The 15,400-nt window shown below is 36.5% G+C and overlaps 1 protein-coding gene across 3 annotated transcripts in view; it reads left to right on the plus strand.

Annotated features, from left to right (window-relative positions):
* Filip1 (filamin A interacting protein 1) overlaps positions 1–15,400 on the plus strand; it is a 163,381-nt gene that overhangs the window by 131,657 nt on the left and 16,324 nt on the right. For 2 of the 3 annotated variants that reach the window (XM_077802078.1, XM_077802077.1), the window contains 2 exons: positions 8,780–11,585; positions 14,571–14,794. In XM_077802078.1, coding sequence (XP_077658204.1) covers positions 8,780–11,585; positions 14,571–14,777 — 3,013 coding nt within the window. In that variant the 3' untranslated portion in view covers positions 14,778–14,794. The remainder of the gene's footprint in view (positions 1–8,779; positions 11,586–14,570; positions 14,795–15,400) is intronic. The other variant, XM_077802079.1, reaches the window with a different exon arrangement.

Genomic DNA, 15,400 nt, shown 5'->3' on the forward strand with positions numbered 1-15,400 from the left:
TACAAGGGGCATGAATGTTTCACAGCAAAAACTTAATTTGGCTAAAAACTAATTTTTACAGTATGATTTCAGATTCCTATAACTCATTTTAAAGAAGTCTGAATATAAGGGCAGATAGCATGGTTGGTTTTCATTTGTGTAGATTTAATTTGTGTAACACTAATTGTTAATAATGTTTTGTCTCTGTGTTTAAAGTGGTGAAAATCTTGAGTTCAACTGGGATGAAAATCTTGAGCTCACTACTTTTATCTACCTGGATTCTTAATTCCATGTGACTGGATGAACTTCTGTTTACTTGTAAAACCTAATATCTTTTCTTCAACTGAAGGGTGTTCACATTTCTTCTTCCTCCTCCTTCCTTTTCTTTCTAAGATTAACAGTAGTCAAGAGAATACAAAATTAAGTCTGGGGTTTTGGAGTTTGCTTATTATTGTGACTTTTTTTTTGGCATATCTTTAAAGTTGTTCCCAAACTGGGTTAAATAATTATTAGATTATTAGGCAAATTTAACATAACATAAGCTTATAGTTAAAACATTTTAAAAAGTCCTTTAGATGCAATGGCAATAAGTTCTGCCATTTTAAAGAGGGAGAGGGTTACTTTTCTGAGTAAATAAATGTATGGAAATTCACTACTATAAGCAATTTATGTACTTGAGTAAATTTGCTATTTAACTTCATGTCTGTTATTTTAAATAAATTTTATTTATTAAAATATTTATCCAATAGACAAATTAGATAAATAGTATTTTAATATAAAGTTTTACAATAGGATATATATATTACAGATACAACATTTTTATACCTTTATTTTTATTTATTCATTTTTATGTGGTGCCAAGTATCGAACCCAGTGTTTCACACATACTAGGCAAGCATTATACCACTGAGCTACAACCACAGCTTCGCAATAGGATATATTTTGATACCAGGAACTCCCATAATGTATTGTACACAGTAATCTATAAATGCATGTACAGAGTTAAAGGAGGCATCTGATACCTTCCTGGATTATCTTCAACTTGTTTGAATAGTCTTAGGAAATTTCACTCCTGTTTCAGGCTCCTCCCCTCATCACCTGTGTGATCCCAAGTATATCCCACAGAGGAGGCCCCTCCACTTGCCTGTGGGAGAACATCCTCAGACCGTGATGTCAAGAAACCTACCAACCTACCTGTGTCTACACATCCTCCCTCCTCTCTGGCTTCCCTAAGGACATACCTTCATTCGACTTATTTTGTGAGGGAGAGCTACCTGTGGTCACACACAAGTGTCTCCTAGATGGAGCATTCAAAAATTAGGTGTGATGAACCTTGGCAATCCTTCCATTGGGAATGGGAAAGGGAAATCCTCTTTGGGGCAGGGGGGAAGATGTAGGGGCCACTGGGAGGGAGAGCTCCAGGTCACATGCTTGGATGACAAACTTATACAGTTCATGTTTTTTTCTGTTCCTCATGAAACATCATCAAAAAGAAAGAATAATACCTGCTTTCTTTAGTTTTAAAACTATTTCATTCAATGTGAAAATGTCTGTAAAGGACTTTGAATGATTCAGGAAATATGGAAACACAAGAAAAGACATGTATTTCATTTTTGTTAATAATGTGTGGGGAAGCATATACAAACTGAAGTTGGAAGGATGAGAAAGAAGCCAGTAGGACCCTTGTGTACTGTTGTCCAGTCAGTTCAACCTGCTATAACATAGACCGGTGACTTATAAACAGAAATGTTTTTCTCACAGTTCTGGAGGCTGAAAGTCCAACACCAAGGTGCCAGCATGGTCAGATTCTGATGTGGGCCTTCTTCCTGGTTTTAGATGACTCTTTTTTCTTTGTATCCACTGAGGGTCCCTTTTTCAAGGGCACTAATCCCATTCATAAGGACTCTACCCTCATAACCTGGTCACCTCCCAATGGCCCACTTTCTAATACCATTCCATTGAGGATTAGGATTTTTGAATTTGGGGAGATACGATACAAGTATTCAGTCCACTGCAGTTTTATGGGTGGTAGCTTGTCAGAGCTCCTGAATCTGAAAGATAGGAGTTGAAATTCAGTTTTAATTCAGTACATCACCCAAGATACCCCAGCCTGAAACTAGTTCCACAGAAAAGGGACCTTTATCCAACTCTCACAAAGGTGCCTTATGGGCTGTATCTTGATAGCATGAGTATTGGGAATAGTTGCAAAAACCCCTAGCAAGGACTTCCTCCATCCACATCTCCACACTTGGGTGTCCCTCAGTAGTCTATACTTAAAGCTGTATTTAAATGGCACTTTTTTACATTACCTTATAATGTATCTTTTTTTATCACTAGTCTCCTGATTGACAGCAAACAATCAGAATAGGCTAACAATTTCTATGGTTTCATATGTGCAAATAACTACCTATTCCCTAGACATTTTTACTATGATGAAGAGCTATTTACTAGCAGAATACTAATTGATTTAATTTTAAATATGGCATTTATCAATTTAAATCAGCATGTTACTAGACTTTCTTGAGGACTAAATTAGTATTTTACAATGGAGTCTGGCTGCCACCCACTGTTTGCAAACATCTATGGAACGTGCTCTCAACTGGTAATAGTAAATCCCATAATCTTCATCAAGGATAATTTGTTATTAGCCATGAGCTTTTTGTGGTTTTCATTTGCTGCCATCTGTGCATTTTAAAGATAAATTGCTATGGGTTTAACTGCATAATCAGTTCAGTTTTGGATAAGTTATTGGGCTAACCACAAAAGGTCCATAATGCATAACCTTGTTTATAATTTTCAATGAGACCTATGTCATTAATATGCCTATTTCAGAGCAGAATTATATATAATTCCCCTAAAATCAGATGAAGAGTAAAACTTCATTTGTGATAATCTGCCTGAGATTCTGATGTGTTTGGTATTTGCATTACTTGGACTATGCTAATGAAGCAAATGTAATGGCATCATTGGATTATTTTAAAATTTACAGAATATTATTCTATAATGTAAAATCACGAATATAATTGCAAGGTCATCTCTGATGAAGTGAAAACAGTTCACAAAAGCTACTGGCAACAATTTGACTAGTTTTATTGTCTTGTCTTTCAATTTTGTAACACCAAGTTCTTTTTCAAAGTGGGAAAGGGTGTGAGAGGCCTTCTGCCCCCTTGTCTTGGGGCTAAGGTAAAGAAAAAAAAATTTAGATCAGATACTCTAAAATACCATTGATGTTCACAAGAGGGGAAGAGGAAAAAGTGCATAATGGCTTTTGTAAAGTCATCCTCACTACTCTAGAAATGTAAAACAAAAACAAAGTTAAAAAGTTTATGTCCTATTATGAAGGATCTACCACTTCTTTAAATACAAACACACACACAAAAATTATTCTTTAGCACCCAGTAATCAGATTGCAACTAGGGTGATACAGTGAGACTCGCACCTGGGATACAAATTTAAGGGGATGCCAAAAGAGTCAGTAGTCAAGATATATTTTAATGTGCTATTTTAAAAAGTTAGAATTAAAGGAAAATATCAAAATTTCAAATAAAAATAGGATCTGACTCTGCAGCTAAACAACTGAGACTCATCCATCTCTCCCTAAGTCTAGCCCTGCACAATATATTGGGAATATTAGATAATTTCTGGATAATTATTATAAAAGTCACCACCTTGAGGAACAGAGATGATTTATTAAAAAGTATTACTTCTTCCTGAGTGATTTGATAAAACCATGCCCTATCATGTCAACAAGCTGCTTAGCTTTGCACTGTGTTCTAGTGGGGAGAAAATTCATTGTGACTGAAGACTTCAGATTGCATGCAAGCTTGCCTCTTTTGAGGTTCATTCATCTTTAATTACTGTCATGCCCTTTCTAGTTTTAACCTGTCCCCTTTCTCAAAAGACAGAGAAACATACATACCAGGATTGAAGAACAGTGTGCTGAGAATGGATATTGGTATGGACTGACTGAGAAATAAGCCTAGGATGACTTTTCAATGACATCAGTATATCAAAACGGGGTCTGATGGATTAGGATGGTAACAAGTGACAACATATTGAGGAAGCAAAGACACAATTGCTTTTCTGGGACTAATGCTGACAAATGTGGAGAAATGATTAAAAAGTGGACATGTCAAGAATGTTAGGGAGAAAGATTCATAAAATCTTCCACCAATTGCTTTCCAAGGAAGAGAAGTGGGTATGACTAGAGGAAGGTGTGCACCCCTGAAGCTTAAGGAACACAGATGGACAACTGTTCCAAGTATGCTGGTCATCAAAAAAATGCAACATTCGGATAAGGTTAAAAAACTCTCACCTCTTTCTTCCACCCAAAAGTTTGACCTTAGACTTTTAAAAGGAAAGAGAAATTAACAAGTATCTGTAGAACAGAACATAGTAAGGATATTTTCTCTAACATAAATTTGACTAAGCATCAAATGGATTCTAATAAGGAAGAAAAAGTAAGAGTCTCTACAAAGTTAATTTTGTAAACATGGGAAGGAATGAAAGAATCACTAACAATCACAGACAAACTTGAGACTTACACAACACTGTAAGAAAAGTAGTAATGTGGCCAGAGACCAAAGGAGCTGAGACTTGGGGGAGAGAAGAAAGTTAAAGATTCCAAAAGGGGATTAAAAATTTTTCATTGTGGAAATTTTCAAACATTTACAAAGATAGAAAAGTGTAATGAACTATCACAAAGAGAAATAAACGACTCAATAACAACATCTCCTATCATAAAGAGAAATAAATGATTTTCAGGCAAATACTTAGCTTCAGTAATGAACTCATGGTCAGTCTAATTTCATCTATTCCCATTCCCTTGGATTATTTTGATATAAATCCCAGATAAATCATTTGATTCACAAATATTTAAATATGTATTTCTAAAAGACATTAAAATATTGTTACAATTCATTATCAAACCTAAAATTTAATAATAATTCCTTAACAACATACATTTTCCAATTGTATCATTTTAAAAAGTGTGCATAAGAATCCAAAAGATAATTGGTTGGTATGTCTTCTAAATTTCTAATTTATAGATCCTTAGCCCTGCTCTATGTTCATCCTGCAATGTATTTATTGAAGAAACTAGGTTGTTCATGATATACAGTTGCCCACATTTTGTAGTTTTCTGATTCACAATGGTGATGTCATTTAGCAGTTTCTTAACCCTCTCTTTCCTATAATCTAATAATTAGTAACAGCTAATTACTAATTACTATAACTAGTCTAGTAATTAGTTATAGCTAATTAGTTACAGCTTGATATGATCAGGTCTAATTTTTTTGGCAAGAATATTTTATGGGTGGAGATGGGTACATATGTATATAATGTCTGGAGGTCTCCTTTTCAAAGACATTGATGAGCAGTATCTACATCCATTATTTTGTAGTATTGTATAGTTACTTTTTCATTTATTAATACTGGTATACTATCAGTTTTTTCTTTATTAACTGAACTGTGGCTAAAAGAAAAACCAAAGAGCTTTAAATTAAGAGGAAGCATGTTAATAGCTCTTTTGTGTGTGTGTGTGTGTGTGTGTTTAATATCATTAAAATATTGATCCAATTCTGCATGTTTTCTATATCCATTTGCCTGTTTCTCCTTCCATTTCTAAGCAGATTGATATGATCTGATTTGCGCCTCCCCCCCTTTTTTTCTTTCACTTTAGGATCATCCAGGGTTTTGGGAAGATAAAACACTGAAGGGCAGGAGTAGAAGCTGGGAGTCAGATTAGGGGGCTTTAGCAATGGTGGCTTGGGTCAGGGTGATAGGAATGGAGGAGGTGAGAAGTAAATGATTTGGGGATGTAATTTGATGATAGAGTTGACATAATTTGTTGAGAAACTGAATATAGGGATGTGAAAGAAATAAAGGACTCAACAATGACTTTGAATTCAGAACATAAGCAACAGGAAGGACTGGTTGTATTTGATTGCCATGAGGAAGATGTAGTTAGAACAGGTTCACAAGGGAAGATTGGGAGCTCTGAAGAAATAAAGAATGAATAGTCCAGTGGGCTCAACAGCTAATTGAATGACTTCATCCATGCTACTGAATGGATTGATGTCAGCAGGAGGGAGATCTTGAGAGTGTTTTGAGGGCTCTGTGCATTGACCTGTCTTGTTATTAATGATTGGGGTCATTTGACCAGTGACACAATGCTAGGAATAAGCTGAAATGTTGTATGAAAAGAGTCCAAAGGGGATCTTGACAAATCTAAGATAGATTGAACCATGCAAGATGAAGTTAACCTAAGTATTATAGATGTAAATTGTCTAGCAAACATATCTATTTGAGGAATAGCATTGTTATGAACAAACAATATTTGTTCAAATACACAGTTTTTTTTTTTTTTGTACCAGGGAATGATACAAAATCCCAATCTGCTCTTCATAGCCATGTTCCTTTAATTAAATCCAATGATATCCCTTATTACAAAATGGTACAGTATTGCCTTGCTTAAAGGATTATTGTGAAAAATAAGTGAAATAATAAGGCACTTAACATATCATATAGGGAAATTTCTTTTTATCCTTTATTTATTTATTTAGAATTAAGTATTAGCCAAAATTAGAGTTCTGAATGAGCTTTTAAGAGCCTCTTGAATAATATTAAGACTAGAAATTCTCTAGGACCTGAAAAATCTGTTCCCCGGGGACAGATTTTCATCAGTAGCCCCCAATGCCACCTGAAAATGTCAGCTCCCTTTTTCTCATCTTCCCCATTTTGCTTTCACCTCATTCAGCCTTTTTACCAACCAATTTTATGGTTTCTATAATATTTAAGTCACTCTATTCCTCCATGTAATAAGATGATTAATAAAGTGCTCTTTAACATATGTAAGAACAACACTTAATTAAGCTATTACAGTATTGTTTATGTGAGTTTATAGGATTTGAAAACTATCTTTCCCTTTCATTTTAGAGAAGAAGTCATAATGATTTTTGGAAGCTGTGTTTAATTAAGAGATGTTTAGCTACAGCATATGTTCTATAAAACAAATTCTATAAAAAAAATCTTAATGATATCATCAGAATCATTTCTATGGTAATTATCGGGAAATGGCTCTAATTATAAATATCATCTATAGCTATATCCAATCATTTCTTACATAATGCAATGTGAGATAAATAATATTTACTTGACTAACAGTTAATATAGTCATAAGTGTGGAATGAATCAATTCAAATAATAAAGGTGTGAAGTACATTGAAAGAATAAAATATATGTAAAACTAATAGATACAGATTAGTGGTTGTTTATAACTTATAAATATTAAGTACTAAGATGCATTCTTACACTAATATATGATATACATAAAATATAATATATATATATATATATATATATATATATATATATATCTCCAAGGTGCTTAACCACTGAGCCACATCTCCAACCCTTTTTAAAACTTTTTTATTTTGAGACAGGGTCTTGCTAAGCTGTTTAGGGCCTTGCTAAATTGCTGAGGCTGGTTTTGTACTCGAAATTCTCTGGCCTCAGTGAACCTCCAGAGCCACTGGAATTACAGGTACGAGCCACCATTGGCTGGTAGATATGTTTCGGTGGGTATACAAAGAAAACTATTAAAAACTGATACAAGCCCGGTGTAGTGGCACACACCTGTAATCCCAGCAGCTTGGGAGGTTGAAACAGGAGGATCGTGAGTTTAAAGCCAGCCTAGCAATTTAGTGAGACCCTAAGCAACTGACAGCCTGTCTCAAAATAAAATATAAAAATGGCTGGGGAATCTGTCTTAGTGGTTAAGCCCCACTGGGTTCATTCCCTGGTACAAAAAAAAAAAAAAAAATCTGATACAAGTTAAATGACCAACACAAGAATGGTAAATAGTTTCTCTGGCATTCATATATTCCTTGTTTTTAAAGCTATTTACATACATCACAGAGAAAATGCATTTCATACATATGAAACATAATGATTCCTACAACTACCACATTTTTGTACTGAGTGATTCAGTTTTCCTCTTGACCTAGTTCTTTATTAAGAAAATTTGTTTAAATCAGAAAACTGAGACCAAATCCTTTGCCAATTCTGATGTCAACTAAAATCAACTTATGTAGATTATTTTTTTGTGTGTGTCAGATGGTCTGTCTTGCTTTGTCCCTATCACATAGATAGCTGCATAATTTATTTTAAGGGTTTAAAAAAGAAAACCCAAAAGTTCTTCTTTTCTGGATCTTCTCTTTCACTTAAGTAAAATTTTCTCTTGGAGTTGAATGATGCAGGATAAGTAAGGATTCTGGAGCCCTACTGGCTGAGTTGGTATCCCAGCACTGTTGCTGACTAACTGTGTGATATATGGATAATCCCATGGCTCATTTTCCTCCTGAGGATGATGATAGCAACACACATCTCACAGAGTTGTGAGAATAAAGTAGATATTACTGCCTAGAATACAGAAGGCATATAATACATATAATAGTCATTATTATTGCACAACTTTTATTTTACTTAATAGTTATTAAAAAATTCATGTGGAAAGGTATTCTTTAAGTGTTTAGCTTATGAAATTTCATAAACTGAACAATCCTCTATAACCAGCGTGTAAATAATGAAACAAACTCAGGCCCCTTTTGAGTTACTACCCTCTCTAAAGGTAACCAGTCTCCTGATTTTTCTAATCAGTTTCATTAATGGCTATTTGTAGTTGATATTACAGCTGTTTATAAGGGATTTATTGTGATAATATTTTGTTTTTTATTTAATAACTAAGATAAATCTATTTGTTGATTAATCTTTTAATATATAGATATATTTTGTTTTCTAGGTTGAAAAAGCTCCTTGAACAAGAAAAGGCTTACCAAGCCCGCAAAGAAAAGGAAAATGCTAAGCGTCTCAATAAACTAAGAGATGAGCTTGTCAAACTCAAGTCCTTTGCACTCATGCTGGTGGATGAAAGACAAATGCACATTGAACAACTTGGCCTGCAAAGCCAGAAGGTACAGGATCTTACTCAGAAACTGAGGGAAGAAGAAGAAAAGCTCAAAGCCATTACTTCCAAATCCAAAGAAGACAGACAGAAACTGCTCAAGTTAGAAGTGGACTTTGAACACAAGGCTTCTAGGTTTTCTCAAGAGCATGAAGAGATGAATGCTAAATTGGCTAACCAAGAGTCTCACAACAGGCAACTTAGACTGAAGCTGGTTGGCTTATCTCAAAGAATTGAGGAGCTAGAAGAGACCAATAAAAATCTTCAAAAGGCAGAGGAAGAACTTCAGGAATTGAGAGATAAAATTGCCAAAGGGGAATGTGGAAACTCCAGCCTCATGGCAGAAGTGGAAAATCTCCGAAAGCGTGTGCTGGAAATGGAGGGTAAAGATGAAGAGATCACGAAAACTGAATCCCAATGCAGGGAACTGAGGAAGAAACTGCAAGAGGAAGAACACCATAGTAAGGAGCTCAAACTTGAAGTTGAGAAGTTACAGAAGAGAATGTCTGAACTAGAGAAACTGGAAGAAGCATTTAGCAAAAGTAAATCTGAATGCTCCCAGCTACACTTAAATCTGGAGAAAGAAAAGAATTTAACTAAAGACCTGCTAAATGAATTGGAGGTAGTTAAAAGTCGAGTTAAAGAACTTGAGTGTTCTGAAAGTAGACTGGAAAAGGCAGAATTGAGCCTCAAAGATGATCTCACAAAGCTGAAGTCATTTACAGTGATGCTGGTTGATGAAAGGAAAAATATGATGGAAAAAATAAAGCAAGAAGAGAGAAAAGTGGATGGACTCAATAAAAATTTTAAGGTGGAACAAGGCAAAGTTATGGATGTAACTGAAAAATTAATCGAAGAAAGTAAGAAACTTTTAAAACTGAAATCTGAAATGGAGGAAAAGGTGTACACTTTGACAAAGGAGAGAGATGAGTTGATAGGTAAACTGAAAAGTGAAGAAGAAAAATCCTCTGAATTAAGCTGCAGCGTTGATTTGTTAAAGAAGAGACTTGATGGTATGGAAGAAGTGGAAAGAGAAATAACAAGAGGAAGGTCTCGAAAAGGACCTGAGCTCACCTGCCCAGAAGATAATAAGATTAAGGAACTAACCCTTGAAATTGAGAGGCTGAAGAAGCGTCTCCAACAGTTGGAAGTAGTGGAAGGGGATTTGATGAAGACAGAGGATGAGTATGATCAGTTGGAGCAGAAATTCAGAACTGAGCAGGATAAAGCTAACTTCCTCTCTCAGCAGTTAGAGGAGATCAAGCACCAAATTGCCAAGAACAAAGCAATAGAGAAAGGGGAGGCTGTGAGCCAGGAAGCTGAGCTGAGACACCGATTTCGATTGGAAGAGGCTAAGAGTAGAGATTTAAAAGCCGAGGTACAAGCTCTCAAAGAGAAAATTCACGAGTTAATGAACAAAGAAGATCAGCTTTCTCAGCTCCAAGTAGATTATTCAGTCCTTCAACAAAGATTTATGGAAGAAGAAAATAAGAACAAAAACATGGGGCAGGAGGTCCTCAATCTGACCAAAGAGTTGGAGCTTTCTAAGCGGTACAGCCGTGCTCTCAGACCCAGCGTGAATGGGAGAAGAATGGTGGATGTGCCTGTGACATCCACCGGGGTGCAGACAGAGGCCGTGGGCAGCGAGGCAGCTGAGGAAGAAACGCCGGCCGTATTCATAAGAAAATCCTTCCAAGAAGAAAATCACATCATGAGCAATCTTCGACAGGTAGGACTGAAAAAGCCCATGGAACGATCCTCTGTCCTAGACAGGTATCCTCCAGCAGCAAATGAGCTCACTATGAGAAAGTCATGGATTCCGTGGATGAGAAAAAGGGAAAACGGCCCATCAATCACGCAGGAGAAAGGGCCTCGAACAAATTCCAGTTCCGGGCACCCAGGAGAACTAGTTCTTTCACCAAAGCAGGGCCAGCCCTTGCATATCCGAGTGACACCAGACCACGAGAACAGTACTGCCACTTTGGAGATAACCAGCCCCACATCTGAAGAATTTTTTTCTAGTACCACCGTCATTCCTACATTAGGGAATCAGAAACCAAGGATAACCATTATTCCATCACCAAATGTTATGTCTCAAAAAACAAAAAGTGCAGAACCTACTCTTGGCCCAGAACGAGCCATGTCCCCAGTCACAATTACTACGTTTTCCAGAGAGAAAACCCCAGAAAGTGGAAGAGGCACGTTTGCAGACAGGCCCACGTCCCCCATTCAGATAATGACAGTGTCTACTTCTGCAGCGCCAGCCGAAATTGCAGTTTCTCCAGAATCCCAGGAAATGCCCATGGGAAGGACAATCCTCAAAGTCACCCCGGAAAAACAGACTGTTCCACTTCCAGTACGAAAATACAATTCCAATGCCAATATCATAACCACGGAAGACAATAAGATTCACATTCACTTAGGTTCCCAGTTTAAACGATCCCCTGGGACTTCAGCTGAAGGAGCTAGTCCAGTTATTACTGTTCGGCCAGTCAACGTGACAGCTGAAAAGGAGATTTCCACTGGCACTGTCCTTCGCTCTCCCAGGAACCATCTCTCTTCACGACCTGGTGCGAGCAAAGTGACCAGCACCATCACCATAACACCAGTCACAACTTCATCCACTCGAGGAACCCAGTCAGTGGTGAGTATAAGAGGTTCCAAAGCCCTGGCCAGAGGAGGATGGAGAAGTAAGGAGTGAGACTAAGCACCCACAATAAATCAAAGCCATGTACCTCCCCCTCCATTGGAACCCACTCACTGATGTTTCCTGTAGCACCATCTACACTGATAGATGAAAATTAAGCAATCTAATATTTTGATAAATTGGGCCAATTTTGAGGGAAATTTTCATTTATTCATGTAAATTGTGGAGACACTTCAAATACTTGCAAAGATGGGCTCTTTGAAATGGCAGCACAGGGTAATCCTGAGGTTTAAAATTTGATTTTTATGTTTAAAATACTTTTTAAAACGATGACAGGAGGAAACAGTCAATATTCAAGAAGACCTAAAACAGTTCCTAGGTTATATTTCTTTTTTTTTTTTTAAAGAGAGAGTGAGAGAGGAGAGAGAGAGAGAGAGAGAGAGAGAGAGAGAGAGAGAGAGAGAGAAAACCTAAAATATACTATATGTGATTGTGTATGGTCATAGCCATGCTTTATTCCCAACATAAGATTAAAAGATTTTGATATAAAAAACTTTTTTTAAAGGAAAAAAAAGTGATTTTTATATGATTAAGAATTACCTTTTTTTCTTTATAGTAGAAAACAGATACATATTTTGAAAAATAATTAAAATTTGGTGTTTAATTATTTAAAAAAAGAACTACCTTTTATTTAATTGTATCTTGCAGAGAGCAGGCACTTTATACATATTTATTCGATAACTAGCAGGAATGATTATTTTAAAAAAATGTTCAAAGTGCAAACACTAGGGCTTAAAAAGAAGTTATATTTTTCAAAATACTTCCAGTGATTGTCTTTATTTATTGGGGACAAGATTCTTATAGAAGAGATGAATTATTTAGATATTAATTTAAGCTAATAGACTAGAAATTATGATCTCTAGGCTCTGAATTTTGAACAAATTCTATAGCATATATTGAAATCTCTTAAAGACCGGAAAGTCATGATTTAAATATAGAAACTGTGGCTTATTTCCCTAAATGCTCAATATAATTTACATTAATTCTCTTTGCCAAAATTCAGACTCAAGACAGACTTCAAAGTGTGAATTACTAATTGCTTTGCCAGTAAAGCTTTTCATTACTGGCTCTACAGAAGCCAAATAACATTCAAAATTATTTGCCCTTCTTAAATGATTTAGGACTGCTTTTTAGGCAACACAGAGTATAGTTTGGTTATGTAGGGTCTTTCTTCTTTCTGTTGCATTTTATAAAAACGTTGTGGGGATGTAAATTATTGTAATTTGGAGTAGATTTTCTGTTGTAACATCTTATTCCTATTTTGAGTATCCTATCAGGATAGCCTTACCTTCTGTAGCAACATTTTGGACCACCTATTAAACCCAATACATAAATAGGATTTCAAAATAATTGCCTAAGATTTCTAAAGGTCTGAATTGTAGGTATACTAGATCCCATTAGAGCAAGGACAACAAAAGGTTTAGGACACCCCTTTGAGAATGTCATCAGGCTAGTTCATGTGTGCACTTGTTCATTCCACATTTGTTAAGTGTCAGCTATGCTTTGGCCATGGTATTAGGTGTTGGCATGTGAAGAGGACTTTAGAAGTACTTGACTGAGTGGGAGAGGCAGGACTGGAACTTACCTAGTGGTTCTGAAACAGTAAACCCACCAGAGAAGTCTTCACAGATAAGGTGGGATTTTCAAGAAGGAAAAGAATAGGAATATGAAGGCAGAACAGTATGTGCAAAGGCATTATGATGTGAAGCAGCCTGGCATTTTTTGGGAAATATTGAGCATCCCACTGTGCTGGGAGCATAGAGAAAATCCAAGAGCAGAAAATGGAAAAGTACACTTGGGTCAGATATTGAAGGCACAGAAATTGATATTTAATTTCATGGAGTGGCAAAGGGGAGCCATTGAAAGGGTTATGATCATGAAAAACATTACATTATTTTTGTTTGAGAAAGACTTGTCTAGAAAACTATTTAAAGGATAAATTGGAGGGGATGGCTGCTAAAGACAATGCTACTGCAATTCTCTGGGCAAGAGATGACTTGAACTTCGGTAATGAAAATGAGGACAGAGATATACTGAAGATAGAATTGAAAAGATTTCATGACAAATTGAGTGTAGAGGGTGGCTCTGAGGTTTCTGGTTTGGTTGTCTGGATGTCTTGGATGAGCAGCATAGGGAGACTAACTCTTTGAAGAAGAGGATAAGCAATGTTTGAGACATGTTATTTTTAGATGCCTGGGGGATGCTGTAAATTTCCAGTAAGTAGCTGGAAATACAGATCTGCATTTCAAGAGAGAATTGAAGGCTTGAGGTTCTAGTGCTTGGACATACTGCGTCAAACTAAGGGGATTCTGAGAGTGAGTGTAAAACTTAGAAATGGCTGAGAATAGGACATGATGACACTCATATTTAGAAGGCAGACAAGGTAGAACAAGGAGCCAGCAAGAGATTGAAAAGAAATCATCAGAGACAGGAGATGAACTGGTGAGACTCATACGAAATCCAAACAAGAGAGTGTTAGGTTTTTAAGGTCAGCAATGACAATAAAAAATGACAGGCACCTGAAGTCATAAGGAGTGAGAGGAGAGCTGCTTCATCTGCAATGTAGGGAAGAAGGGAGAGTGGAGATAATTTGTGTAACAGTAAGAGTAAAATTGCCTGAGTTTATACCTGGTGGCCCATATTTTTGCCATGAAATGGACATTAAGGCCATCTTCAGTAAGGATAGAGGAGGTAGGGTAGTGCTTAAAAAGAGAAGAATATTCAACATAGATGTTTCTAGAGAGAAAAAAAGGACATAACCAGAGCAAATTAGATACCAATTCCAAGTTTCTTAAACTCCTTTTTTTTTTTTTCCTGGGGAAGGGTTGTCATCTGTGGGTGTCTCTGTGTGTAGAGTCCTGTGACGTTCAAATTGATGGCATGTTCAGGGGAAACTCATCTCCCTTCTGTTTTCTCTTACAGTCAGGACAAGATGGGTCATCCCAGCGGCCTACACCTACCCGCATTCCTATGTCAAAAGGTATGAAAGCAGGAAAGCCAGTAGTGGCAGCCCCAGGAGCAGGAAATCTGACCAAATTCGAGCCTCGAGCTGAGACTCAGTCTATGAAAATAGAGCTGAAGAAATCTGCAGCCAGCAGCACTACCTCTCTTGGAGGGGGGAAGGGCTGAGGGCAGTGGCTAAGGGGGTATGTTGTGCAGATGCTACTGCTGCTGTGAAAATGAGTCTTCATCTGTTTGTGCCAATTCTTTACATGTACTAATTTAAGTTTTAAACACCTTGTTTATAAAATAACCAACTAATAGCCATGTTTCTTTCCTATTTTGTGCATTTGTTTTGATGCTTGGGGAACAGAAGTAATTACCCAAACTGCTGTTTGCTGTGTGGTTCGTTGAGGATGTTGGGCTTGTGGCGGAGCCTGACTTCTTGTTTCAATTTTGCTTCTAGCAAGTGGACCTATCAATTAGCCCATCAATTAAGAAACCCTCAGTTTGTTCATCAGTAAAATTTGGGGACTGTACCACCTATTCTTAAAGGTTGACTCACATAATTTCTAATCATAAGCCAAATTTAATAGGTATTGTTCTATGGTAATTTTTTATTTTTCAAAAACTCTAAAATAGGACATAGTTTAGTAATTGTCACTTGCCTTTATCAAATACTGAATTTGTGTGCTGGAAAAAGAATTGCATAGCTATCACAGGGCTTGAACCTCTAAAATATTGCAGAAACAAAGCTTCTAAAATGATTTCAGGAAAGAACTTGAATGTGAAATAAAATGGAAACGAACTAT

The sequence above is a fragment of the Urocitellus parryii genome, chromosome 8 (genome assembly GCF_045843805.1).
Source record: "Urocitellus parryii isolate mUroPar1 chromosome 8, mUroPar1.hap1, whole genome shotgun sequence".
NCBI classification, from domain to species: domain Eukaryota; kingdom Metazoa; phylum Chordata; class Mammalia; order Rodentia; family Sciuridae; genus Urocitellus; species Urocitellus parryii.